The sequence below is a fragment of the Betta splendens genome, chromosome 11, assembly GCF_900634795.4.
Source record: "Betta splendens chromosome 11, fBetSpl5.4, whole genome shotgun sequence".
NCBI classification, from domain to species: domain Eukaryota; kingdom Metazoa; phylum Chordata; class Actinopteri; order Anabantiformes; family Osphronemidae; genus Betta; species Betta splendens.
Window position 1 is genome coordinate 15,126,022 of NC_040891.2, and position 27,278 is coordinate 15,153,299.

The 27,278-nt window shown below is 52.5% G+C and overlaps 2 protein-coding genes across 5 annotated transcripts; both read left to right on the forward strand.

The window, feature by feature from the left end:
- Positions 1–154: 154 nt before the first annotated feature.
- Positions 155–8,155, forward strand: znf865 (zinc finger protein 865). Of its 4 annotated transcripts, none has more exons than XR_008696128.1 (3): positions 155–737; positions 1,105–1,225; positions 1,386–2,515. XR_008696128.1 is itself a non-coding variant. In XM_029167718.3 (3 exons), the coding sequence occupies exon 3, from the start codon at positions 2,977–2,979 to the stop codon at positions 7,096–7,098; it is 4,122 nt and encodes a 1,373-aa protein (XP_029023551.1). In that variant the 5' UTR covers positions 180–737; positions 1,105–1,225; positions 2,522–2,976; the 3' UTR covers positions 7,099–8,155. The 4 variants fall into 4 exon arrangements, 3 of the variants coding, with proteins under 3 accessions (XP_029023551.1, XP_029023553.1, XP_040928938.1); XM_029167718.3 differs by lacking the exon at positions 1,386–2,515 and adding an exon at positions 2,522–8,155 and having other exon boundaries at positions 180–737; XM_029167720.3 differs by lacking the exon at positions 1,386–2,515 and adding an exon at positions 2,522–8,155 and having other exon boundaries at positions 180–737; positions 1,105–1,178.
- A 2,671-nt stretch (positions 8,156–10,826) lies between these two features.
- On the forward strand, positions 10,827–26,187 carry dbpa (D site albumin promoter binding protein a). The gene is made up of 6 exons (XM_029167832.2): positions 10,827–11,336; positions 11,416–11,678; positions 15,950–16,218; positions 16,297–16,525; positions 23,553–23,806; positions 24,468–26,187. The coding sequence occupies exons 1-6, from the start codon at positions 11,308–11,310 to the stop codon at positions 24,681–24,683; spliced, it is 1,260 nt and encodes a 419-aa protein (XP_029023665.1). The 5' UTR covers positions 10,827–11,307; the 3' UTR covers positions 24,684–26,187.
- The last annotated feature ends 1,091 nt before the right edge of the window (positions 26,188–27,278 follow it).

Genomic DNA, 27,278 nt, shown 5'->3' on the forward strand with positions numbered 1-27,278 from the left:
CACACACACGCTTTGTGCTTAATGACATGTGGTGTCACAATGACAGTGATTTATATTTTAATGGCGTGTGGACGAGCGCGAGCACGCACGCGCCCACAAACACACACACACACACACACACACACACACACACACACACACACACACACACACACACACACACACACACACGTTGTTTATTATTCATGAGTGCCATGCTGCTTATGATCCATATTTGCTAACGGAGGTGCAGCGGTGGCCTCGGCCGGACGGGCGCACGGACCCACGGACCCAACCGGTGCCGGGCTCTACCCGGAACCACTCTGCAGACAGGAAACTACCATTTTAACGCTGGGAGCATCTGTGGAGCCGTCGTCTGCAGGGGGGGACTCCAAACACTGAGACGGGGCGGAAAACGGGCAGCCGAGGAGAAAAGAGGCAAAACACGACGCAAACCGCACAAAGGCGCGCAGTGGCCGCAGCGCAGCGCAGCGCGGAGCCGCCGGAGCCGCGGACCGGCCGCACACAATGGACATTTGTGGGCCGGGCCAGCGGAAATAGTTTTTGTTGTGGAGAGAAAAGCAGCCCTCCCCGGGCCGATGGAGAGCCAGGCCTCTCGCGGCGTTTTTCCAGGGATGAAGAAAAAGGCCCCGCCGCCAGGCAGCGCAGACCCCGCTCCCACGCCGCGCTTCCGCCCCGACGCATCCACGCTTTTACCCGCGTGTGTTTGAGCTCGTCCCGCATCTGAACGCGGGAAGGTAAAAAAGGAGGAACGGCGACTGATCCAGCAGGAGAGAGCGAGCTAATTAGCTAGCCAGGATGCTAAGCTCGGCTAAGATGCTAGCGGGCTAGCATCATGCTAGCATCCTATTCTGTGTCAGTTTACGTATTTAAGTTGCACAGTTGCAAACATTGTGTTTAATTTGGATCTCTTTATATCTGACAGTGTTGAAATGACGGTAATCTGAAGCATTTTAGCAGTTGAGAGCAGCACTAACGCTACGCTAGCCTGCTAGCTGCGTGATGGAGGGAGGGATGGATGGATGCTAGCAGACCCCGGGCAGAGGCTGCTAACTGGAATCTGTGTCCGTCTAACCTCCTCCTTCATCGGTGCATCTGTTCCAGGTTGTTCCGACCTGAACGGACTGCGTCCCCGCCGCTGCGGTCCAGCAGGAGGCTCAAGAACCGTGGCCGAGCCGGTGAGATGCAGACTGACGCCGCGTTACTGCAGTAACATCAACCCGAGGTTCGCTCGTCTCGGTCTGTCGCGTTTTAAAGTGGTTCAGGAGAGTTTAGTGGAGCACATGTCATTTGTGTGATGCTCAAACACGAGCAGTAACTGACTCACGGCGCGTTTGTTTTGGTTTCATGTGTTTGTGTGACGGCACGTTGTGGTCCTGATGCAGGATAACGAGGGGACGAGGTTTCAGTGATGCACAGACCGTAACCGCTGCTGATTGATCTGGTTCGGGTTGCTTCTGTTGGTGCCGCCTGTTAGAGGAAGATGATGAAGACGAAGGCATGAGAAAAGAAAGTAAATGTTGATCGTAGTCACACATGGGTTTATGTTCACGCACAGCTGAGCTGTTAAATCTTTAGAAACAAGGATGAATCAATCGTTAAAATAGATCGTGTACAGTGAACTGCTTGTACTCTCAGTATTTGTGATTTATAAAACCTGTGCCGCTGTCATTTCTGTGTCTCGGCTGCCTGACACAGACCCTCTGTTCTCAGCGCTTACTGTTCACCTTGAAGAAACTGGCTCATTTAAATGTGTGGTGTTGGTTTTAGGTTCAGAAGTTTTTGTGGACTTTATTTATAAATGACATCTTGTAAATCCACTGACATTTATGTGAACTTCACTTTGATGATGGGAAAACACAGAAAAACATCACACAAACGTATGCAATCAATCACACAGAGACCTTCCCACGGGCCACTGCCTGCTAAAAGCCGAACCTCTACTTCTCTGCACATCTTAGCTGTGTTTGGTTTGGTTTGAATAAGCAATAATAGTAAAGTCTGCAGCCTCTGCCCTCAGACACTGGCCATCTCATGACCACCTCCTTCTTTCCACCCCTGACATTTCATTCTTTGGTTGCTCGTGAGCTGAAGGTGGGAGGCAGCCATGTTATCCATCACGAGCTGGTCGGGAGCCTGTGGCTTCACCTTTTGGTCACAAAGAAGCATAATAACAATAATATTACCACTCAACAACACTAACTTCATGTATCTCTTTTTTTAGAATTGTGCAACAGCTGTTCAGGCCTCTGAGTGGTTATTAAGCATGAAAAGGAGCTCAGTGACCTAGTTTCTACTTACTGGATTCAGACATTGTTATATTTTTAGCTTAAAAATTAGTTGCCAGTCAGTGTCACTGAATCCTCATTATAGAAAATGTAGCATGTGAAGTAATCAATAATAAATTAGATTATTATAAGTACTTGTGTTTACACCTTTTTACGCCTATTAAACCTGACGTTGTGCTAATGCCGTCTTATCCACCACATCATTAACGTTTTATTTTCTGCGTCTCTTTCAGGCTTCCTGTGTTTCTGCATAAAGGGACGGATGGATGATAACACGCTGGTTCAACCTCCACTAACGACGGACACGGTCAACTTCATGGGACTGCTGACCTGATTTAAAAAGCAGCATATGGTTATGGAACACTCTGAAGCAACACTACAGACTGCTTCCTAGGACCATTTAGTTGCCTGTTTATGACCATTTTATATCAACCCACAGAAGCACTTGAAGGCTTCACCTTGAGACAGTGAAAGAAGTAGTTATACGTTCGTGAGAAAATCAAGCATCGGCTTCTGGTGGATTACAGCCACTCGTTGGATGTTTGTGTACATGATGCTAGTGGACTGCAGCTGAAAACCAGAGCTTTATAGATTCACAGAGGCTCGGTGCTTGTTTTCAGTAACTACCAACTAAGTAGCAAAGAGTAGTGGTGGCTCCATTACACTGTACCACAGCTGCATTGAGGAAATGTTCCAATTCAGCAAATACCCCATGGACATTTTAGAGATGCTAAGTGGACACCAAGCCCATCAGTTCAAGCTGAGCCACCAACAGCAAGTCCAACTTCAGCATCAGCAGCAGCTCCAGCAGCAGCACCAGCCCTCCGCTGACACCTCTGGGAGCCTCCTGTCCGGCCTGGGCCTCGGGTCCCTCCAGAGCACTCGGAGTAACGCCTTCGCAGACTCCTCCTCCCTATTTGCCAAAATGAGCGCCCCGCCCCCGTCCATCTCCCACCAGAGCCAGTCCTCCTCTTCGTCCTCTCACAGCTCCAGGAAGTCGGGTAAGATGAGCAGCAGCAGTAGCAGCAGCGGGAGCGGCAGCGCCTCGTCGGGGTACCCCCAGTTTCTGCGGCCTTTCCACCCGGCCGAGGCTGCGCTGGCTCAGGAGCAGCTCCACTCTGGGATGGGACGCTTCGATTTTGGAGGTAGCAGCAGCGGCGGAGGTGCGGGGGTCATCGGAGGAGTCGTCACGCCCGCTCCTCCTCCTCCCCCGCTGCATCCAGGTCTCTCTGTTCCACAGCCCTCCCCTGGTCCCGCATCGTCCTCACCCTCTCCCTCCTCTGCTTCATCGTCCAACAACCCCTCTGGCACAACTGCCGTCCCCTTAGTCGGCCAGTCTGATCCCCGCAGCCTCCACCAGCAGTTCAGCTGCATGCTTGCTGCCAATCAGTACTTCCTGTCTGGAGTCCCCCCCAATAGCAGCCTGGAGCAGTTCCTCGTCCAACAAGGCACTCACAACCACCTGGGCTTGGGCCTCGGCCAGGGTGCTACGGAGTCCAGCTCGACCCTGGCGCCGCCCCCTGCCCTCCACTCCTCTCATGGCCACAGTCACTCAGCGCCACAGCCTCAGCAGCAACAGCAGCAGCTGACTCCTCATGCCTTATCTCACCCCCATAGCCACACTCACCACCCGCACCCCCTCCACCCGGCCCCACAACCTGCTCCACTGGGGGGTTTTGATTTCCAAGGCATTCCCGTCCTTTCCTCCAACCAGATAGCGTCGCTCATGCAGCAGGACGCCGGCCTTCCCCTGCCTCTGCCTCTCCACCTGTCCCTCTCAAAGGACGACACCGCAAAATCAGGCGAGGGCTCATCTACGTCCACATCCAGTGGAGGAAGCAGGAGAAAGAAGGCAATGGCGGGTTATCTGCCCCAGAGGAAAGCCGACAGCACCAGCCACAGCCACAGCAGCAGCAGCAGCGTTAGCAACTGCCATAACAGCAGCTCCAGTGGGCACAGTCAGAGCTCCTCATCAGGCCTGGTGGGAGGAGGATCTGGGGGCGTTGGGATAAGTGGCATCAGAAGCGAGCCACAGCACTCTTCTCTGCACTCGTCCTCTCAGCAGTCGTCCTCCGCTGTCTCCTCTTCTTCAGGTGCCCCTTCCTCAAACTCCACCTCTGTCCTAGTAGCAAATGGTAATCAGCAGTTATCCAAGTCCCAGGAGCGCCACCGTAACAGCTCATCCGGTCAGGCCGAACCTGAGCCGCTTTACCACTGTGGCGAGTGTGGCAAAACCTTCAACCACCTCTCCAGCCTCCGGCGACACCTGCGCAGCCACGGCCTGACGCCGGAAAGTCAAAGCAGGAAGTCGAACTGTAACTCCCCCAGCCCAGAAAGGATCTTCTGCTGTGGCGAGTGTGGGAAGAGGTTTAAAAAGAGGGGTCACCTCATCCAGCACAGCGTCACCCACTCGGAAAACCGGCCTTTTGTCTGCACCATCTGCCAAAAGTCCTTCAATCGCAGAGAGTCGCTGACGCGGCACGAGAAGATCCACGACGAGAAGCCGTTCCGCTGTCCTGCCTGCGGCCGCTGTTTCCGCGAGAGCACCTCGCTGCTCAACCACGCGGCCTCGGGTGCCTGTGGGAAACCCCCTCGGAGCTCGAAGTCCCGGCCCAACAGCGCAGTGGCCCGCTCCAACCCGAGCGGCAGCAAAATGGGGAGCGCTGGCGACAGAGTGGGCATTTCAAACAACGCGGCGGCGATGGCTAATGACAAGTACGCGGCAGATTACTCCAGAAATCGCTACCAGAGCCAGTCGTCCTACAACAGCGGCGTCGACGACTACAGACGCTCACAGCCCCCGTCCCTGTACCCTTCAGAGGGCACGTTGGCCAGCGAACTGAGCAGCCAGACTCTCCGTAAGGCCCCTTTAGCGCCAACGCTTCACCCTCACCCTCAGAGCCAGCACCACCCCACCCAGCCGCCGCAGCAGCCACACCTCCCCCTCTCCTCCCTGTTGGATGACTCTGAGGACGAGGTCACCAGCAGCGCCATGTCCGCCATCGCTGCTGCCGCAGCAGCCTCCTGTAATATCTCCTCGGAGGGCCGAGAAGGGGAGAGGCGGGATATCATCGGTGGCCTGCTGGGGGGGTTGGGGTTCGGTAACTTGGGCGGCCCGTCGTCCACCACCCTCAACGGCTCCACGCTGCCGTTAACGCACCCCAGCCAACCCCTCACCAAGCCTCGGAGGCCCAGGAAGCCCAGGGAGAAGAGAGACCCGAGCAGCATCATCAGGAGGAGGAGGAGTCCTGCGCCTCCAGGGGACGGCTCGGAGAGACCGTACGGCTGTCAGCTCTGCGGCAAACGCTTCCGACGGGCGGAGACCCTGCGGCGCCACAACCGCGTCCACACCGGCGAGAAGCCTCACGCCTGCGACGTGTGCGGCAAGATGTTCCGCGAGCCTTTCCACCTCACCAAGCACCTGACCGTGCACTCGGGTCAGAAGAACTACAAGTGCAACCTGTGCGGGAAGATGTTCGCCTACGCGCAGAGCCTGGTGCGACACGGGAAGCTGCACCGGAGAGGAGAGATCGACAGCCAGGGGAGGAGGATCAAAGGCGGCGCCGCCGCCATCAGCCAAGTCGCCAACTCGGGGAACTCTGACTTCTTCTCTTCCTGCTCTCAAGGAGACAAGTCTCCGACGCACGGCACCCCCACCCAAAGGCTGTACACGTGCACCGTGTGCTGGAAGTCGTTCCGCCACTACTTCCACCTGACGGCGCATCAGCAGACCGTCCACGGGGGCGTCGTGGGGCTGGAGAAGTCCTTTCGCTGTGAAGTGTGCGGCAAAGCCTTCGCCTACTCCAACAGCTTAGTGCGGCACAAGCTGTCGCAGCACGGCATCGACCGCGGCAGCCAGCGCCTCAACCAGTCCCAGGCCTCCGGGTTCTCGCCCCTCTTCTACGATTCAGGACCGGCCTCCAACTATGCTGGGACTTCTCACATGGAGCAAGGAGCCGCCGGGCAGCAGCAGCAGCAGCAGCAGCAACAACAGCAACAACAGCAGCAGCAGCAACAACAACAGCAGCAGCAGCAACAACAACAACAACAACAGCAGCAGCTGCAGCAGCACCCTTTTCACTACCGCTCCAAGAACTTCCAGAAGCGCCACGCGCAGACAAGAAAGCACCGCAAGAAAAAAAGGCGGGTGGTGATCCACAGCATCATGAGGGACGGGAAGCTGGTGGGAGTCCCCCTCAGTGAGGACACCCGCAGGAAGCTGCTGGTCCTCAGGAAGAAGAGGGGCCGGCTGCAGGCGCTGGTCAACAAGAAGAAGCTCCTGGCCCAGCTGAGGATGAAGGGCGGCGTCATGAGGGTGAAGTCGTGGTGCGGCGGCGCCGTCAGGGTCACGGGCCTCACGTCCATGGACATCCCCATCAAGCGCTTCCCCTGCCCCATCTGCCCCAGCACCACGTACACCAAGCAGGGCTCCCTGCTGGTGCACCACGCCGTCAGGCACCCCCCCCGGACCGCGGGCCGCCCGGCGCGGCTGCGCTGCCAGGTGTGCGGCCGGCGCACCAGCTCGCTGCACAAAGCCTTGAAGCACCGGGGCCGGCATCTCAAACGGGCCGCGTTCCAGTGCCACAAATGCAGACACAGTTTCTGGAACCCTGGGCTCCTGAGCCGCCACAAGTTCTCCTGCCGGGCCGCGAGCTCCGGCAGCGGCGCCACGAACTGGGCACTGATGAAGATGAAATCTCCGGCTCGCGAGCAGCCGGGTGAGGAACAGTCACCGACCCGGCTGCCGGTGCCGGTGCCGGCCCTGGTCCAGCCGGACAGATCAACAGTTCTGACTGAGTTCAGTCAGTAAAAAAAAAAAAAAAAAAAAAAAAAAAAGTTTTCTAGTCTAGATTGTTTTGATGTTTATTTTTTTTAAATAATCCAAGCAGCAAGTGAGAGCTAGCAAGTTTTTAACAATAGAGGTGGGATGATTTAGTGTAACTACTCCCACGTCCCTCCTCCCATAGACCTGGTCACACCCGACGGACGGACGACGCAGAGCTGCTGAGAAATTAAGGTGGACTTCAAAAGTCCCGGCAGCCTGTGTCTCCTCTTCCAAAGGCGAAGGAACTTTAAGACCATGTGACTTCAGTAGCAGCTGTTCGTGTTCACTTTCCTTTACATCAGTGTTATTTCTTTCGCTGTGCTCATCGGTGCCTCTTTGTCGACTCGAGGTCCATTTTTAGGGTTTTCTTTGTCTGTGTCCACTCGTTCACAGTTCAGCAGTAAAGTCTGTCTCCTGCTCTGTATGTGTGATGATTGAATCTCTGAGAACCGCCCTCCTGAAAAGTGAATCTGAAGCTCAAACCTGACGAGACCCTGAGAACAGCGAAGGCTCGTAGCTGCCACAGATGCTGAATGAGTCAACCTGCTGTAATAAAAGGCAGCGTTTGACCTTGTTCTTACTCGACACTACTTTTGTCAGATTTAAACGTGTGGTGGAGAAAAACGACTCAAACTGTTAATGTGTTCAGGATCCACAGAATAACCGAGTGTACTGTACAATTGGTATTATATTTTATTATATATTGATTAATCGCTGTTTTTTACTCCAAGTATTATTTCTTTATCCTTGTTGATATTGTATGGGTGGGAGGGACGGGTGGGCCTGTCTTTGTAAAACAGAGGGGTGAGTATATGTATCGATGTGCTTTTATTTTTACCTGGTCCCGCGTTGCCACAGTTAAGCCCCGTTTTTGTAACAGAGTGTACACATAGTTCATTATTTAGGTCCTGTCCAGACGTGTTTTTTCTTTCTTCTGTAAAACTGAAACATGTAATATTATTACTAAATGACTATCCTTTTCTTTGCCTAAAAGTGAGTTGTTGAAAACCCTCAAATCAAATAAAACACCTGAAATGTTGAATTTAATGTTTAGTAAAGTTTGTTTAAAGCCTGTAATTAATTTAGGCTTTTGTTGCGTTGGAAATATTTACAGGGAGAAATGTAATTTATGTGAAAGCCTGGACAGTTTGTTTTAATTAATACCCAGAACTTCAGACATTTAAAGTGCAGTTTTTCAACATAACATGTTCTGCAGCTCTATTCAAACACTTGAATGAGTCACTTTCATAGTCATGGACGCTCAGGATCAACTTCCTGTGTGCACAGTGTTAGACTGTGTTGTTACCTGCACACGTCCACCTCCTCAGAGCTTGTTTCAGATAATTCATCACTTGTGTATATTTTTATCCGCCCTTTCGTCCTACAGGAACTCTGAAGTGGTTTCTGTGACATGCGTCAGTAGACTGAATGAGCTGCGCTCACGTCAGCGGTGGGAGGCGGGTGCTGACTTCATGCAGCCAGGTGAGCCTTGGGCTTTAGCTGTCTGTCTAATACACTCAGTGAAGGCCTGTAGTGTGCTCCATTACTGTAATACTGCATACTTGACTCTCCACAACTTGTTTCTTTCTGTGCTGAAATTAAAGGGTAGCTGTGCATTAAACTAATGTAATGTTAGACCGGGGGGCTTCGTGGATGCCAAAGTACTGAGAGAGACCTGGTTGTTTAACAAGAATAATAAAACCTAATTACACTGAGGTCATTAATCAACAGAATGACTGGAGGGTAATTTATTTGATAATATCTTGAGTTTCAGTCGGGAAGCGTGAACATAAACGCCGTCGTGTATTACACGTGTGTGGCCGCCAGATGGCGCCCGTTGCGTTTCACATGAGTGTTGGATTTAATATAAAGGGAACCTTTGCATTAGAAGCGGCTCCTCGGGACTGAGCGTGCGTGAGCCTATTTCTGTCTCTTACTACTTGCACATTCCTGCCGTGTGTAGTTGACTGCTTCTGTCATCAGGTGGGACGACATCAAGAAGTGATGTTCCCACAGTGTGTGCTTCACGGACCAGGAAACAGGATTTAGCATGTTTGTATATGATTTAAGCCTTTAAATTCGTCACAGGCTTGTATTTTGCTGTTTGCTTTTCTAAACCTTGACTGTTCTCTGCACAAAAACACTGCACAACACACGGTTAACATAAAACAGGAGCAGATGGGCATGTACCAAATACTGTAACCAGTAAAATGTGAGATGCCAGACTAGACAATTAGTCACACAATAACTCAGACAAGAAGCAAAACTTTCTACTGAGTGACACGCAAATAGAGGTTACAGTATTAACTTCATGTTTCGACTGTCTTTAGTTTTTGCGCTAAATTTGTCTGTTATTACACGTCCCGCATTTAAAACATTGAAATTTATGAAGCGCGATATAAAATTAAAACATTTTATTCATACTGTGAAAACATTTATTAGGTTTTGTTTTAATCTAGTAACGCGTATCAAAAACAAATAATGATAAACACGATCTGTCATGGATTCCACAATCAGCCCCCTCCCACCTGGTCTCCCCCTCCCCCCTTTATTGCCCTGTCACATGGCAGTGGCATGGGGAGAACTGTGGGCGGAGACTGTGACCTATTTTTATCCAATAGGAGGCCGAGAACAGCAGCGACTGACCTAGTTTTAGCCAATCCCGGAGCGGCAGAGTAGCCGGTAGGCAACAGTCGGCGCGTGCCGGGTCCATGTGCTTGTTTGGCTTTGAGAGCGCGAAGGGCTGATGGGAAGAACAACGGCTGTTTTCTGAGTCGACAAATAAATGCGACCATTTTACAGTTTGTAACACAGCAACTGTAATATTTTCATTACATGTAATTTCACTGAGCTGTAAGTTTGAAATGACGACATGGCGCTTTCATATGTGGCTGTAAACGCAGATTGACTGATTAACATCTGGTGGGGAATAATAATGAGGAGGAAACGGGCACAGACAGCAGTGGAACACAAACATCCTGACGTTTAGGCTCGTTTTAATGTTACTCTGTCATCCATGTTGTTTAAATGCCTCAAAGGAATCAAGAAGGGGGCGTGGTGTGTTCGCGGTGCTACGCTCCCATTCGTCCCTTCCTATTGGCTGAATTGCTAAACGTGTTTTCTGCCTATCCGTGTTGCGTTCACTTGCAGAAGGCCAAAAGTAGCAGCCAACATGAAGGCGTCTTTAGTGCCAGGTTTCCTCGGTTCTTTTCTGGACACAGGAGGTGCAAGCACAACATTGTGGTGTGATTTTTTTTAAATGATCTGACTGGATCATTAGACTACGTGTTTTAAGAGACAGGTCTTTTAGGCTCTGTTATCAGTAAGGTAAAAGGTGAGAATGAGCTTTAGCAACTGGACTGGCGATTTGTTTCTTATTTTTTAGGCTACTTGCTTCCTATGCGTCTATGCTGCTTGTTAAATGGCTTAATGAGGCCTTAATTTTCTTCTAATTGTTTTAAGGAATTTCGGTTATCCTAGTGTTCACATAGTACACGAACGCACCACAACAAGAGGAACGGGCCGTTAGTGCGAGGGGCAGTGAGTGGGCGTGGCTCGCTTGTATACACACGCCACGCCCCCAAGGTCCTTTCCCCCGTGAGCGGTGACGTCACACGCGCAGCCCGTGTTGGTTCCAGCTGACCGGGAGAGGGAGAGCGACAGAAATAGAGAGAAGCGTGTATGAGAGAAGGAGAGAGAGGAAGGGAGGGAGGGAGGGAGAGAGAGAGAGGAAAATAAGAGCCATCAACCCCATCTATCTGACTCCCACACTATTGAATATTATTCTTTTTTAGGGGGGTCTCTTTATTTCCTTCATCTTCTATTTTCCGCTTCGTTTGTTTTTGGTCATTTTTCGTCTGTCACCGTCGCGACTCGACTCTTTGCTGCTTTAATCCGCTTTCATTGCTTGGGACCACACACATACGCGCTTGTTTCTGCTTACATTTTTATTTCCTTTTTATTACCGAGCGATCGTCCTGAGGCTGAACCGGACCCAGGAAGCCGCCGATTCCGATCTGCACAAGTCAAAATAGGACTTCACTCCTCGAGGATCCGATTCGTCTTCCTGTGCGCGTTCATCGGTGCGGAGTTTGTTTCTTGAGGAACCGAGAGGTGACAACCGGGCTGAGAGGATGATTGAGACCCGAGCGACGCGGTGCCGCTCGAATCCAGCGTCCTAACAGGCTTCTCTTCATGGGACGGGCGGACAGGCGCGATATCAGGTGGAGATCGTGAGCGTCACCTGTCCGCGCGCCTGTCAATTACTGTCACTAACTGGATTATTTTGATCTTGAACCTAAGTTCTGCAGGTTACGCTTCTTCAGCCCCTCCGCGCCTCCCCTCACCTCCCCTTCCTCCCCCAGACGTTATGTCAAGGCCTCTCACGCAGCTCCTGCCGCCGGATCTCCCTGCAGGGGCCACCAGCCCCCAGTTTGGGGCCAGCAACCCGGCCGGAAGTGGCCCCCAAGGCGGACACCTGACCTCCATGACCAACCTGAAGTCCCTGCTCCAGCTGCCAATCAAAGCTGACCCAAGAGTCGCCAAAGACTCCTGCGACATGAAAGGTGAGTGTGAGCAATTCTATGGACATGAAGTAATTCCAGGACACTGTAAAAAAAGTGTGTGGTGCATTTTATTCTGAAAGTCACTGGACATGTCAGACGTTGGAGTGGGGCCTTATGGGTGTTTTATTGTGAAAATCCAAACTGCTAATGTTGGAGTTTGTCTGCTGCTTTATGGGGTTTTTATTTTGAAAATCACTATGTCCCTTGAAGGACAGTAACAATGTCATAAGCATCTGCTATAAATACAGATTCAAAGCGCTTAGAGTCTGTAGTTTCAGCTACAGACATGATGTGTTCAGACAAATATTGTTTCCTCTCGTCGTTTGTATTCAATAAAATCCTGTTTGTGCTGATCATAGCTGTCACACAAAGGGCCAGTGTTCATTAAGGGGCCTCCAGTGGAGTGGATCTGTGTGCATGTGACTGAGTGGGAAGGTGTGATAGAAGAAAACAGGCCCAGCTCAAGCAAAACACACTGCTCCTTCTGGCCTCCTGCGCTGCTTTTAACATTACGCGTTTCCTCTTTGCGTTTTGTGATCAGATGAAGTGTTTGAGAGGAGGAGGTGGTGGTGCTGGTTCAGGAGGGAATATAAAAAGCAACACAATCTGGACTGCATATCAGCAAAACGCAGCCAAAGCAGCAGCAGAAGCAGCGCTGAGTCGGATTTGCTGGTCTGTTTCAAAAAACGGGACTGAATTGTTTCCCATCCACCAGCTGCCATGACAAACAGTGGCCAGGCTGCTTCTCCTTCCTCTCTGTGCTGAGGGGACGTGCGTCTCCAGCCTAGTGAGGACTCTGTCGCTCCCCTGAGCTTTGGTCCTTCTTCTCTTTTAACCCCAAAAGCCAGAGACGAGCGTCCAGCTCCCCGTGGGTTCCAATCATGTGTCCCGTCGCTCGCCGCTCTCTGGCGCCACCCCGCGGCCACTCGGCGCCACTGCGCCTGCTCCGTGCTTTCGGCTGGGCGTGAGGAGGCGGTGATGAGAGCCTGTCTGACAGGCTCTCGGTGCAGGCAGAGCTGAGGCCCGGTGTGAGTGGCCTCAGCTGCTGCACTGGGCTGCAGAAGGATGCGGTGGTGCTGCTCTGCATCGCCTCTGGCTGCTCCACATGCAGCGCTGGGCTCGCTCGCCCTCCGCCTGCCTCTCCTGGCGAGCTTTGTTTGACGCCTTCACAAACGCCCACTCTCTCTATCGCATCTCTGTCGTTCTCTCGCACGTCTTTGAGCTTTTTTTTTTTTTTTTTGCTGTCTTGCTCTCTTCTCGTCTCATCACTCCGTCTCCGCGGCTCATTTGCATTTTCTCAGGGTGTCTTCATTCTTTTGCAGCAGCTCACTCTCTCCGCTCTCCTTTTCCAGACCCATTTTATTTGCATTCATCTCTCTACTTCCCTGTTTCTCTGTCACGTTTGCCTCCCTCTCTGTTGTCTGTTCTCTGTTTATCACACTTTAATGATTGGTCCGCTGCAGCTCAAAGGGTCACCATCACTTTGATTAAGCTGTGTCACTTCCACTTATTCTTCCCATTCGTTCGCCCCCTCCCTCTCTCTCTCTCTCTCTCTGTCCTGGGATTTCCCCGTTTCTGTTGAAGCCTCTTTTCACTGATTCTTCTTTTCCTTTCTGCTCTTTCTATTTCCTTTCCTCTCACAATACATTTCTCGTGCGTCTGTAATGGATAATTAATTTATACATAATAATTTCTTTAGCCAGCATGTGGGAGGAAGGCTCATATAGATGTTAACCTTTTGTTGCTTTTGCCTTCACACACAGTAACATCAAGGTTAATTTCTGTCCAGGTGAAATCTGGACCGTTTGTGCGTTCGTGTTGGTTCACGTTGCGTTCTCGTGGCGTTCGCGTTGCGTTCGCGTTGCGTTCGCGCTGCGTTCGCGCTGCGTTCGCGCTGCGTTCGCGCTGCGTTCGCGCTGCGTTCGCGCTGCGTTCGCGCTGCGTTCGCGCTGCGTTCGCGTTGCGTTCGCGCTGCGTTCGCGCTGCGTTCGCGCTGCGTTCGCGCTGCGTTCGCGTTGGTTCACGTTGCGTTCTCGTGGCGTTCGCGCTGCGTTCGCGCGGCGTTCGCGCGGCGTTCGCGCTGCGTTCGCGCTGCGTTCGCGCTGCGTTCGCGCTGCGTTCGCGCTGCGTTCGCGTTGCGTTCGCGCTGCGTTCGCGTTGGTTCACGTTGCGTTCACGTTGCGTTCTCGTGGCGTTCGCGCTGCGTTCGCGCTGCGTTCGCGTTGCGTTCGCGCTGCGTTCGCGCTGCGTTCGCGTTGCGTTCGCGCTGCGTTCGTGTTGGTTCACGTTGCGTTCGCGTTGCGTTCGCGCTGCGTTCGCGCTGCGTTCGCGCTGCGTTCGCGCTGCGTTCGCGCTGCGTTCGCGTTGCGTTCGCGCTGCGTTCGCGCTGCGTTCGCGCTGCGTTCGCGCTGCGTTCGCGCTGCGTTCGCGTTGGTTCACGTTGCGTTCGCGCTGCGTTCGCGCTGCGTTCGCGCGGCGTTCGCGCTGCGTTCGCGCTGCGTTCGCGCTGCGTTCGCGCTGCGTTCGCGCTGCGTTCGCGTTGCGTTCGCGCTGCGTTCGCGTTGGTTCACGTTGCGTTCACGTTGCGTTCTCGTGGCGTTCGCGCTGCGTTCGCGCTGCGTTCGCGTTGCGTTCGCGCTGCGTTCGCGCTGCGTTCGCGTTGCGTTCGCGCTGCGTTCGTGTTGGTTCACGTTGCGTTCTCGTGGCGTTCGCGCTGCGTTCGCGCGGCGTTCGCGCTGCGTTCGCGCTGCGTTCGCGCTGCGTTCGCGCTGCGTTCGCGTTGCGTTCGCGCCGCGTTCGCGTTGCGTTCGCGCCGCGTTCGCGCTGCGTTCGCGCTGCGTTCGAGTTGCGTTCGCGCTGCGTTCGCGCTGCGTTCGCGCCGCGTTCGCGTTGCGTTCGCGCTGCGTTCGCGCTGCGCTCGTGCTGATGCGATGCGGCCGCCATCTTGGTGCCTGCGCATCAGAAGGCCACAGTCGGCAGCAGGCGTGACAGCGGTTGTGTTGTGTTCATCAGCATCGCTCTGATAAACACAAGCGCCGGCTCATTTTACTGCGTGTGCTTCAAACGGGGACTTGACGTGGACCCCGTTTAAAGGAGGACTTCCCTGCTCTGACTCCAGCTGCTGCTTTTAATTGTTTCTAATCTTGTGGTATTTGTGCTTTATAAACCTGCCATGTTATATTTAAACGCAGCGAGGCCCAAAGTATGAAGTGATAAAATGCCCATGAATCCAGGAGGCGCAGGAGTTGGAGCATGTTTCCGTCACAGGTCATTAATAATTCAGCAACGACCTGTTTCCTGAGTCCAGTTTGATATAAAGTAAAGTAGACATTTATTTCAAAGCAGACGTTTTAAATGAACTCTTGTGCGTTTGTGTCGCGTATTGTTACCACTCAGGCCGTCGTAGCTGCGTTGTGTTGATAGTGTTGATGTCATAAATCCACAGCTGGTGACCTTCACTCATTCATCCACTCCTCACCCTCCGACTCCAAACGTCCTTTAATCCCATTAACAGAGTATTTTTGTATCGATGCTCCTTCTCTTTCGCTGGTTTCTCTCCGTCCGTCGTCTTTGTTTTGTATTTTTCACTGCGTGTGGCCATTTTTTTTCAGTTTACTTTTTTGGAGGCTCAGTTCCTCTGCGTAATAATAGCAGAGGTCAGAGGTCGGAGCGCGGCTGTTTGCAGCCAGCTCAGTGTTTGGAGGTTCCTCTGCTGATGCTTTATTGATGCCTGAAGCTGCGATCTATCTTTCCATCAGGCTCCGTCACAGAGAGGTCACTGTTTATTTATAGCCGTGCTTCACAGAAGCTCCCGCTTCGTTGTCCTCAGATCTGGACCATCGGCTGATTCGACTGTTGGTGAGCTTTTACCCAAACGAGTCACGGCTTCGGGTTCTTTAAATAAACAAACGAGGGAGACGTCCAGGAACAGAACAGTCGTCCTCTGAGGCTCAGAAGAAGCCGGTTATTTGGAGCTTCGTGAGTCCACAGCTCAGTTTAACACACGTCTGCAACAGGAAGATGCTGCTCACTCACTTCCAGACTGAAGGACGTGACAGCAGCATCAATGGTTAAACTCCATCCAAACGCAGGTGAAAATTAAAATGAAAGCGTTTGGGTTCAGGACATCATCACGTGTAGCGTGAGTCACAGATCTGACCTCAGATCAGCCGTGTTAAAAAGCTGCTGTTGTTGAAATGCTTGAGCATCAGTTTAATCTTTATTAGCTTTGACTGGGTTCATGACTGGTTTGACGCCGTCCTTCCCTCCAGACAAAGACAAGCCCTTGGACTCGGATGAAGACTCCCTGGGGGTCGGCGCCGGAGGGCCCGGCGGCATCGGGGGCGCTCCGGGCTCCGGGCCGCTGCGCTCCAGCTCCCAGTCGGCCTTTCTGGGCCCCCTGCTGTGGGAGAGGACGCTGCCCTGCGACGGCAGCCTGTTCCAGCTCCAGTACATGGACCTGGAGGAGTTCCTGACGGAGAACGGCATGGGCATGCACAGCAACGGGCCCAGCTCCACCAGCGCCCAGGTCCCCTCGCAGGTACTGTAGGAGCGGAGCGGAGCGGCGCCGGCGCCAGGGCCACCGTTCAGCGCTGACCCCACGCTCCTTCTCTTTCAGAGCCCCCAGTCGGCCGTGCCCAACCAGAGCTCCCAGTGCCCGCCCACCTCTCCCCCGCCCTGCTCCTCCTCTTCCTCCTCCATGTCCTCCTCATCCTCCTCGTCCTCCTTGCTGGGACTGGAGACGGTGCAGCCTCAGCCGCCGCCGCCTCAGCCGCCGCCGCCGCAGCAGCAGCCGCAGCAGCAGCCGCAGCAGCAAGGCATGATGGGAGGACCCGAGTGTCTACATGGTGAGTTAGAATCCTGATCCCTGACACTTTGTGTTGGTTCGGCCCACCAGAACTCTGCTTCTAAAAAACCTCGTTCCTTAGAACGGTTTATTCGGTTTCTGTGTTTTTACACGTCTGACGCGGTCCAAACCGGACCCATCGGAACCACGGAGGCGTTGAGTCTTTCATCTGTGATCCAGTGACTCAATGCTGCTAGTTTTGTGACGTTTTTTTGACAGATTGTCTCGTCTTTGTAAACGTGGACGTTTAGGGAAGCAGAAGACGATGAGTCAGATCATTAGAGCAAACCTGTGTTTGTTGCACGTCAGGCTTTAAGTTGAGCCTGTACACAAACGCCTGCTTAGCTTGTTACACAACTGGAGCTGCCTTGGTTTCTCTCGCTAAACAACCTGCAGCGACTGAAGGGAGGAACGAGGAATGAGAACACTTAAACCTGCAGAGGTGCTGTTCCTGCGTCCTGGGGCCACTCACTTCCTGTTTCTACCCAGGCTGCACGTTAACGGTGCAGGATGCTCGTTAGCAAAGCTCGTTAGCAAAGCTCGTTAGCATAGCTCGTTAGCAGCTGTTGTCATGCTGCTGCTCACGATCTCGCCTGTTGCCACTGACATCAAATGTCTGCAGCATCAAACGTCATCTAGAAATGATGTGTGCATTTCCCATTAAACTATTCATCACAAAGACACAAAGACAAAGACTTTGAACTAAATCCTACAGGTTTCCGTCTCTAGTCACCAGATAAGTGTAGGTTCAACGTTCATGCCCAACAGCTGGCGTCCCTTTAAACCAGGGGTCCAACCTGGAGCTCGAGGACCGGTTCTGGTTCTCCAACTCTCTACCGATCACCGTGATCAGGTTGTCAGTTAGCTGCAGGTGGACTGAACCCACCTGGTCAGGTGATCAGCATCAGCTGGGACAGGGCGCGTTGGACACCAGCAGGACTGTGGCTCCAGGACCAGGGTTGGACCCCCTTCAACCCGCGATGGGACCTGTGAGACGGTTCTCCTGCTGGGAGCTGGAGGCCGGCGCCTGTGGACCCGGCGCTAGGAGCCACTTCCTGCTGCAGGAGTCCGTCAGGGTGAAGCGTGTCAGAACCGCCGTCTGCTGCCTCTGGACTACAGCAGCGCCCGTGAACCAGAACCAGAACTGGGATGTTGGACCAGAACCCCGGCAGGGACCTGGAGTCTGGGCTTCAGCTGGGCTTCAGTACAAACCAGAAGCTGACGTTCCAGCTGAGCGGCGCCGCTCCTTCTCCGCTGCAGGTCCGTTTATTTGGCCTCCTCACAAACGGCGTGACTGCATATCACAAATATGCGAAGCCCAACGCGCCTGTGGATTTGATTTAGAAGCTGGACTCTGCTCTCGCTGACATCAGCTGCTTTACCTCTCGCTCGCTCACTTAACACATTGTTGGGGAAATGTTGCCAGACGTGCTCCATGTTTCTGCCCGTGGTGCGTTCAAGTGCCCACAATTTGAATGCGCAGGAAGAGAAAAAGAGATGAAGGTTGGAGGTGGAGTTTAAAAACGCTGGAGAACCAGGGTCGACCCAGTGAAAGCTGAAATCCACAGAGAGAGGGATGAAAAGGAGGCAGCGGAGAGGGAGCGCGTGCAGCGCTGGAGGAGCTGAGTGCTTCTGTGTAGACGTGTGCACGGCTCCGTGGCGCTCCAATGAGAGCGTCCTCTTTGTTTTGGCATTTGCATGCGACTGCGCTAGCTTTAATGCGAGTGTGTGTGTGTGTGTGTGTGTGTGTGCGCGCGTGCTTTTTATTCTGAATTATAAACACGTGACTGGGCCGAGCATGATGCATCCAGCCAGAAATCCCTCAGGTCGCTGTGGAGCTGAAGTGTTACTACAGAGCGGCAGAGAGAAGCGAGCGAGGGGAGAGATGGAAAATAGGCTGGAAATAATAATCTGCTCCACATGCACATGTCAGCGAGCAGCTCGGGAGGCGGGAGCTCAGAGGATGAGGCTCCATCAGACGCTACCTGTTTGTTCCTCTAATGGCTGTGAAGCCCAACTCACTTCTACCTGAGAAAAGCTGCGTCTTATTGAACTGAAGATGCACAAGGCAGAATAAACGAGGTCTGACTGTCGCTTTGACACGAGGCACCTGGAGAGAAGTCTGACGTCTGACGAAGCACCTCGGTTTAATCAGCTGCTCTTTAGCCGGGAGCTGATCTTTGAACCAGGCTTCATGGCTCAGTGGTTAAATGCAGCTGACAGACGCCGGAGCCGTCGCACTCAGACTCAGGCAGGAAGTCAAACGTGGAGACGCTGCTTTTAAACCTCCTCCACTCATTTATTGGTCGAATGATGCTTCAGCTAAACTTAAGCCTTTTCACCTGTGAGTGAGAGACGTGAAGTCCAAGCCTCAGTGAGACCGGTTCCTCTTCATTAGAACGACTCACGTCTCATGATTGGAGGTGAAACGTGGCCCAAATCGGTTTCTTTGTTCCGCGCCGGTCCCGTGGTGTCGCCTCGGCGGTACCGGGTCGTGCTGGCGCTGCTTCGGCCTGGTTGGTTTGGAGCTTGTTTAGTTACAGACTCTGTTTCCTGTGTCTTTACCTTATAAATAGAATGAAGGTCAGAAGTCAAAGCTCTGCAGACGGACGATGGAGCACTGACTCAGTGTAAAACCAAGCACCTACAGTCTATATATACCAATGTGAATAATTTATTCCAGCATAAATGAGTAAAGAGTGAAAACAGCTTTATCTCTGTGGACTTTGCTGAAGAACTGAGCTGATGTTGTGTCTCTTTAAAAGCAGCGACTGAAGGATAAAGTCTTAGCGTTCAGGGCTGATTATTCCCAGCGAGCGAAGGGTTAAACCTGACACTGACTCTGCACTCTGTTAACAGAGAGAGAGAGAGAGGAGCCGGAGGGGCGGGCGAGCGAGAGAGCGAGGCAGTCAAGAGTGTTTGCTTTGCATGATTTGAAGCTCGCTCTCTCACACGCTCGGTCCATGTGCGGCCGCCGCGTCACGTGCCTCTGCAGAAAGCATCGGAGCGAGAGGGGAGGGGGGGAGGAGGGGAGGAGGCGGCGCAGAGACAGACTCGCAGGCAGGAGGGCACACAATGTTTAATTAATTTCAAAGCTGCACAAACCAGAAATCCTTCAAACGCGGAGCTTCACCGCTCAAACGTGCATTTTGAGGTTTGTCAGTGATCATCGTTAAAAACACACAAACCGCAAAGATTTAATGAACAACAGTAAATTAAGTTAGCGTGCTAGCAAGAAAATGGAAGCATCGGGGATAAACAGCCAAACCCAACAGGTGTGAGAGAGAGAGAGATGGAGAGAGAGAGAGGGAGAGAGAGAGAGGGAGAGAGAGAGGGAGAGAGAGAGAGAGAGAGAGAGAGAGAGAGAGAGAGAGAGAGAGAGAGAGAGATAGGGAGAAAGAGGGGAAGGGAGCAAGCGAGGGAAGGAGGGAGGGAGGGAGTAGAAGGGATGGAGCCAGTGGAGGAGCAGAACCGAGCCTGGACAGGAACCGATGGAGCTTCTGCTTCACCAGCAGGTCGTTCATGTGACGCTGTCGTCGACTGTCGATGGTCCCAAGAACAAATGAGACTCGAGTCATGCTGCACAGCCTTCGATCTGTAGTACTACTGTACTATGACTGCAGGAGTACTGCAGTACTACTGCCTTTTACAGACTCGCCTGCTAACGACTTCCTTTGTGAGCGTTTCCTCTGCAGATATGAGCCCAGTGACCTTTGACCTGCAGTCGCTCAGCTCCTCTCAGCTTTTGGGGAAGTTTGTGGCTCCGAGGCCTCCTGGTTCTGGTTCTGGTTCTGGTGCAGCGCTCACGGCCGGATCGGACAGGCGGCGCGTGGACATGAGGAAGTTGAACGAGCGCGCACGTGTCCGCGGGCGTGCACGTCGTCGCTGTCAGCGGCGCCGTCCCGTGAACACATGCTGATGAGCGGCTGCCTGCGAGTTCGTCTCCGCAGCCGCAGTGAAGTCAGCGTCTGTTGAAGGAGGTGTTTCAGCTGATGCTTCGCTGCGTTTCATGACAGTGAATTCGTACCAAACGACGCTTCACAGGTTGCCGGGGCCGGACCCTCTTTACGTAACACTTCCTATATCACATTCCTCGTGGCCTCGTGTTCGTGTTTTGGCTCCAACAGCTGCTCTCAGTTAATCTGTGTTCGCTGTGAGCCGGAAATGAAGCGTTGCTCTGAGTCCTGATCTGATTACGGCTGCTGATGTGCCTGTACGGACGCTGTGAATTAGTCCCTGCATCAAAAACTAACTACTACAAACTACTACAAAATACCACAAAGTACTACAAACTACTACAAAATACCACAAAGTACTACAAAATACTACAAAGTACCATAAACTAGTACAAACTACTACAAAGTACTACAAAGTACTATAAACTAGTACAAACTACTACACACTACTACAAACTACTTCTATCATGAAGTAGAACTACTTCATTGCTGCTATTCTTCATGCTGAGTCTAAAAGCTTTAGTATCATTTAGCAGCAACTCTTACTTTAAACTAAAGATAAAAGCTGAAGCTTGATTAGAATAGTTACTGTTGTGGTGATGATGATGATGATGATTATGGTGAGGATGATGATGGTGATGATGCTAGTGATGAGGATGACGATGGTAATGATAAGGATGATGATGATGATGATTATGGTGAGGATGGTGATAATAGTGATGATGAGGATGATGATGTTGATGATGATGATTATGGGGAGGATAATGATGGTGGTGATGATGATGATTATGGGGAGGATAATGATGGTGATCTTCTTTTTCATTCTTGCCCACCGTCCTTCAGTCTTTGTACCTTCCTACATTTCCCAGCATGCATTTCCTGAGCCCTGGGAGCAGCGTGGCCTTGCGCTAGCTGCCGCTGCACGCGTGGGCGTCTGGAGAGCGTGTAGTCACATCGAGCCGGCGTTTAGTGGAGAGGAAGAGTTGCTCACCTGACTCTGGAACCTCCACCTGCCTATTTTCTGCGTCTGTGGGCGTCTCTGCCCACAACACACGATCTGTGCCTGCGTGGATCAGGAGCAGGAGGACAGAACACGGTTCCACTGAGCGCTGCTTTGACAGGGAGGGTTTTAGCTCAGAGTCGCTCCATCAGCGCTTCGCATCCTGAGGCGAATCCCACAGAGGCTTCAACGTCACACAGGATACGACCTTGAAAAGTCAAAGTCACTCACGCTGCGTCTTAAAATGGGACCTGGATGAAGTGTTGCTACAGGTAATGAAGGGAAGCTTCACACGTTGCTTCTCCTCCAGTGGGTCCAGTTACCAGGACATGATGGTTCAGGGAGCAGCACCAGTAAAGCCGCTCCAGCGTTAGTCAGTGAATGAACATGATTTCATGGACGTGAGGGCACAAACAGCCTAATCTCTGTTAATGAAGCGGATCCCAGCTCCCCAAACGGCAGGAAGTGAAGCCGGTTGGCGCCCGTTCACCAGCGGCGGCGGCGCCGAGCCCCAGTCTTGGACCGGCGTCAACCTTCTGCCCAAAATGGTTGTTATTAGGCTGCAGCTTTGGGCCGTTGATCCAGGATCAGCTGCATCCGTCCAGCTGCTGCAGAGAAGCACGGTGGACGCGCTGCCAGATGGAGCGAGGACGCGGTGCTGGAACCAGGCTGCCTCTGCTCGGACCCGGCTCCTCGTCCTCCTGGGCCTCTATGTGGTGGTGACACACAGTCGATGATTGACAGCTGAGCGCGTGCGGGTTCACGAGCACAAACGTCCTGACGGATTTGGTTAATTCATCAGAGAGGACGGAGACACAGTGGGTTCTTCCCACTGGACGCCTGCGTCTCTGCTCGAACAAACGGAGGCCTTTTCTGTTCGAGTATCTGAAATCTTTCCACTGTTTTGGTGGATATTTGTCACCAGCTCTGTGGTTATTTATAATCTGTGGCTCGGAGCCTGGAGCTCCCACAGAAAGCTCTCACAAACGCTGCCTCAGAGGAGGTTTGAGCGGAGCGGTGGAAGATGCTCAACGCCTCCTCTGGAGAGCAAATGTTTATGGGAAATTAAATGCAGTTGTGGAAAACAGGGAAACTGTGTGTGATGAGCAGCGGCTGGAAATAGACGCCTCACTGTTGTGGTGCTTTCAGGTTCTGAAACGGCGCTGCAGAATCGCACAATGGGGGCGTTTGAGGCGCTGCGATGGGAATCCGTCCCACCGACGTTCTACCAGAATATACTCAGTGTGTCTGTTGTGCTGTTTTGTGGTTGAAGTTCAGTTTCTGTTCATGGCTGATCCGTTCGACAGGGTTTAACGTCGTCGTTGTGCTTTGGCAGCTGATTTGCTGTGAACCGCTGCGTTTCTGGCTCGACCCTGACACCTGGTGGCGGAGCAGCGCCAGTGCAGCCTCCCGCTGGAGGGAGGAGCCGCTCCTCGGCCTCCGGGGCTGCAGCTCCTGGAGGAGGCAAACGTCCTCCCTGATGAGGAGAAGGTGCCAAAGAATAACAACGATCACGCTCCATTCATGGAGCGGCCGGTATCTGTGTTACTGAAAGGAAACAAACTCACTGTTGGATGAGACGATCTGTCACATTAGAGGAAACGTGGGCGGCTTTAAAGACATCATTAACACAAACAAACTCTGGAACCAAACAGTCGATTAAACAAAGAGACAATGAAATGGAATTTAACTGAAAGCTGAAGCGGCAGAAACATTATAATTACACATTAAATGTGCGGGACCATGTGATGTCCAACCTCATCATGTGACTCTGAGGCAGATGGGCTCTAATCCACAGATGAAGCTTGAGTCTCTGAGGCCGAACCAGCAGATTATGATCATTACAGTCAAATGATCAGCCACGAGGCCCAAAGAAGCTGCTGCTGCAAACTGAGCCTGACCTTTGACCTTTAGACCATCCACATCCGCCCATCGAGGCTTCAAGCTCAGATGGGAGCTCTCGTACGTTAAAGCTGATGACTTCGCCTGCTGGTTGTAGCTGAAGGTCGTGACTCGCCGGCGTCTCGTGGTTTTCACATTCACACAACTCTCCCCTCTCTCTCTTCATGCAGGTGGTCAGGCGGTGCCTCAGGAACCGTCTCGGTCCTCATCCTGTCCTCCAGGGCCGCCCGGGCCTCCGGCGGTCGCCAGCGGCGGCAGCGACATCCTGGTGAACTTTGACCCCGACCCGGCAGACCTGGCGCTGTCCAGCGTTCCGGGCCAGGAGGCCTTCGACCCGAGGCAGCACCGCTTCACGGACGAGGAGCTGAAGCCCCAGCCCATGATCAAGAAGGCCCGAAAGATGCTGGTCCCCGACGAGCAGAAGGTACTACACGTCCCACAATGCCCTGCTCCTCCGCTGCTTCTGCCTCCAGCTGCTCAGCTTCCGGCGTTAGCCGTTCTTTCTGAAATATTGGTGCTGGGTCCGTTGCACCAAAGCCTGTAGTCAGTTCCTGCAGAGCAGATGCAGCTCCTCAGGCGTCTCCACTGCGTTCACTTCTGGGTTCAGCAGTTAATCATCTGTGCTCAGGTTTGGAAAAATGGGTCGAAGATGAAGCTTTGATCGGTCGGCCGCTCTCACACTGGGATGAAATTTAAATGTTTAATACAATGACTGTTTAGAACAGGCGTGGACGTGAGGCGTCTTTAGCTCTGCAGGAACAGAGACGGAGCCACGGCCGAGCTGAGCCTGCACAGCTGGCAGCAGCTGGAAGCAGCAGCAGCACAGTCAGGGCTCACGTATCAAAGAAGCAGCTCAGGCTTCATCACACAACGCGCCTCTGATTGTCACCAGTAGGATTCATGTTGAGTCCAGTGTCTTGCTTCAGTCCATGTAGACATTTAGCTGTCGCCTCCTTTCCTCCTTCCTTTCCTTCTTTCCTACCACCTTCTCTCTCTCTCTCATCACACAACTGACCCTTCTCATTCCACCCCTCCCTCTCTGTCTCCCCCTCTCTCCTCCCCACACACCCAACATGCTATGGCAGGATGAGAAGTACTGGAGCCGGCGCATCAAGAACAACGAGGCGGCCAAGCGCTCGCGGGACGCGCGGCGGCTGAAGGAGAACCAGATCTCGGTGCGCGCCGCCTTCCTGGAGCGCGAGAACGCGGCGCTGCGGCAGGAGGTGGCCGACATGCGCAAGGAGCTGGGCCGCTGCAGGAACATCATCAACAAGTACGAGAGCCGGCACGGAGACTTGTGAGGCGGCGGCGACGGAGGAGGAAGACGAGGATGAAGAGGAAGATGGAGAGGAGGAGGAGGAGGAGCCCCAACAACAGCAGCACTTTAGTTGCAGCGGTGCGAGGACGGACGGCGTAGACCTGCAGTAAGCGCCGCGCGGCGCCGGGCGTGAACGCCGGGCGCCACCGGGCTCCCCGCTTCGCCCGCACCTCCTTCGCCGCCGCTCACGCCCGGCGCCGCGCGGCGTTTTTGCAGGTAGTGCGTCCGGCCGCCACTCTGCCCGCTTCAAGCAGGTGCTGAGTTCACATCAGCCAGTGAAGTTCACTCCTGAGCTCGAGGCGCGGACGCGCCGGGAGGTCACGCGTGTAATTTTTCTATAAATAGGACAAAAACACATGTATATTTTTGAAGGAAGTGAGAGCAGTCCAGCAGAGAAGGCAGCGGTTCGTCCACAACGCAAAGAGATTTTGTCATAGGATTACTGTATATTTTTCTATTAGCAGAGATATTCAGGAGGAAGCGGAGATAATCTTTTGTATATTTTATATATGGGGTGGGGACAGTCACACCAGCGCGTCAGCGCTAAACTACAATCTGGGTTCAGTGGAGTCGATCGCTCGGAGCTGCAGAATGTATCGCGGTCGAATCAGGTATTTCTCACGGTGCGAGAGGAGCCCGAGCATCTTAGTAACGATTGTCTGGAGGGCACAGCGAGAAGACGAGCGGCGCAAGTGGTGTATAGCTCAAGGAACTACTTTGTGTTTGATTTCTTTGTGGGCTCGTTCAAACTCTCGACGCGTTTCCTTCTATTTGATTCCTTTTCAAATAACAGCCGGGCTTTTATTTTGGTGGCGGCAGCAGCACAGCTGGATGCGAACAGATGTGCGTCCAGGAAGCGCAGGAATGATGTGATCGGCCCTGACTGAACAGAGACTGAACCTTCTGCGCATGCACACACACACACACACACACACACACACACACACACACACACACACACACACACACACACACACACACACACACACACACACACACAGCTCCTCTCCCAGGTTCTAACCGTATCGTTGTTGTTGATGTTGTTATGGACTTTTATGGTGCTGATCTGATCTGATCCTTTACCTGACGCACACCGACACACACACACAAACACACACACCGACTAAAGTGAACTGCCTACATTTACTTTGTCTTTTCCTACTTTTATTTCCTCTCTTTGGTTCGTTTCGTTGTATATTGTATGGATAAATGGTATATACATAGATTTACACCAACACTCTCCTCCAAACTTTACCCAATGAGAAGTGAGAAGCACCTGCTACTGTACCATACAGCTACTATTGAATATTAAACGGTTCTCACTAGATATGTGTATATGATATATGCTTGAATTATGTGACTATAGTTGTAATATACATAATTGAATATATTCCAGAAGAACCCAATGGAATCATTTGTCAGTTTCTTCTCAGGTGTTTTTGTCTGAGGTATTAAATACACACATTAAAACAAATGTCTTGATTTAATCACATGTTGTGCCTTTTCTGTTTCTTCCTGGTGGTTTTGTGCTGAATGAGATGACAGACGTCAGTTAAATGTCATCACTTCGTGTTAAGTCTCTGTTCACAGCTCAGCGGGTGAAGCTCAACGTGAGCCGGAGTTTGTTTATAGCTAAAAATTCTTCTAAGCGTTTGTGAAGATTATGTTTCTGAACATCTAAGCTCTTGTTTGTGATGGATGTTCTTAAGCTCCGCCCCTAAATCACATTCAGCTGTAGAATTTTGTGGTTATTTAACAGCGAGAACCAATTCTTTTATATGGATTCTGTCATTAGATGTCAAACAGGCTGAGACTTGAGCTTGGGTTCTGGTGCCGCTCAGGTTCTGTGTGACGTGCGTGTGTGAGCTCTCTGAAGCCGTTGGGAGGCACTCGGAGCCTTCAGCTGCCTCAGACAGGCCTGTCGCCATGGCGACAGCCTCACGCCCTCCCTGGGCTGCGTCTCGGTGCCGACCATCTGCCCGGCCCGAGCTGAGCGGTGCCAGGTGGAGCCCGGCCGTCCCACAGATCGGCGTCCTGACTGACCTGAAGCAGGCGAGACGCTGCCAGAGACGCAGGTGGATGTGATGGTTCTGTAATGACGCAGCAGCTTCTAGTGCTGCTGAACGGGCTCACACATGCGCCTGTTGGGTTGTTCAGTTGTTACTTGAGACAGGCCTGAACCTGGAGGCTGGAGCTGCTGCTTTAGGGCCAGGAGACGTTTGCTTTCGACTTTCTCAGACCCGACCTGATTTAGAGCCTCTTCTCAAATCTCAGCCGGAACCAGGTGAACAATCTCTGCATTTATACACGATGAGACGCATTCATATCAGACACAAGCTCAGTTTGTCAGATGCACGTTCTTCTGGTCCAGTCACGCTGTTGGGAGCTGCAGCGCCTCCTGCTGGTGGAGAAACCAAAGGTACATGATGGTGAAGCACATAAACAGGCCCAGTGTTTTTAATCTTATGTGTTTGTTTAATAGAAAACAAAAGAAAAAAAACATCACTGTAAGAAACAAATGTATTAGCGGCATAAAATGAGTTCTCATTAAACAAACCAAACAAAATGACCATTGAGA

What these genes read in the sequence shown, in the direction of transcription:
- znf865 (XM_029167718.3), top strand. Translation starts at nt 2,977, where the DNA reads ATGTTCCAATTCAGCAAATACCCCATGGACATTTTAGAGATGCTAAGT.
- dbpa (XM_029167832.2), top strand. Translation starts at nt 11,308, where the DNA reads ATGGGACGGGCGGACAGGCGCGATATCAG. An exon ending in GCGGACAGGCGCGATATCAG is followed by an intron (nt 11,337 to 11,415) that starts GTGGAGATCGTG and finishes CTTGAACCTAAG; the next exon opens with TTCTGCAGGTTACGCTTCTT. An exon ending in TGGTCCCCGACGAGCAGAAG is followed by an intron (nt 23,807 to 24,467) that starts GTACTACACGTC and finishes ATGCTATGGCAG; the next exon opens with GATGAGAAGTACTGGAGCCG.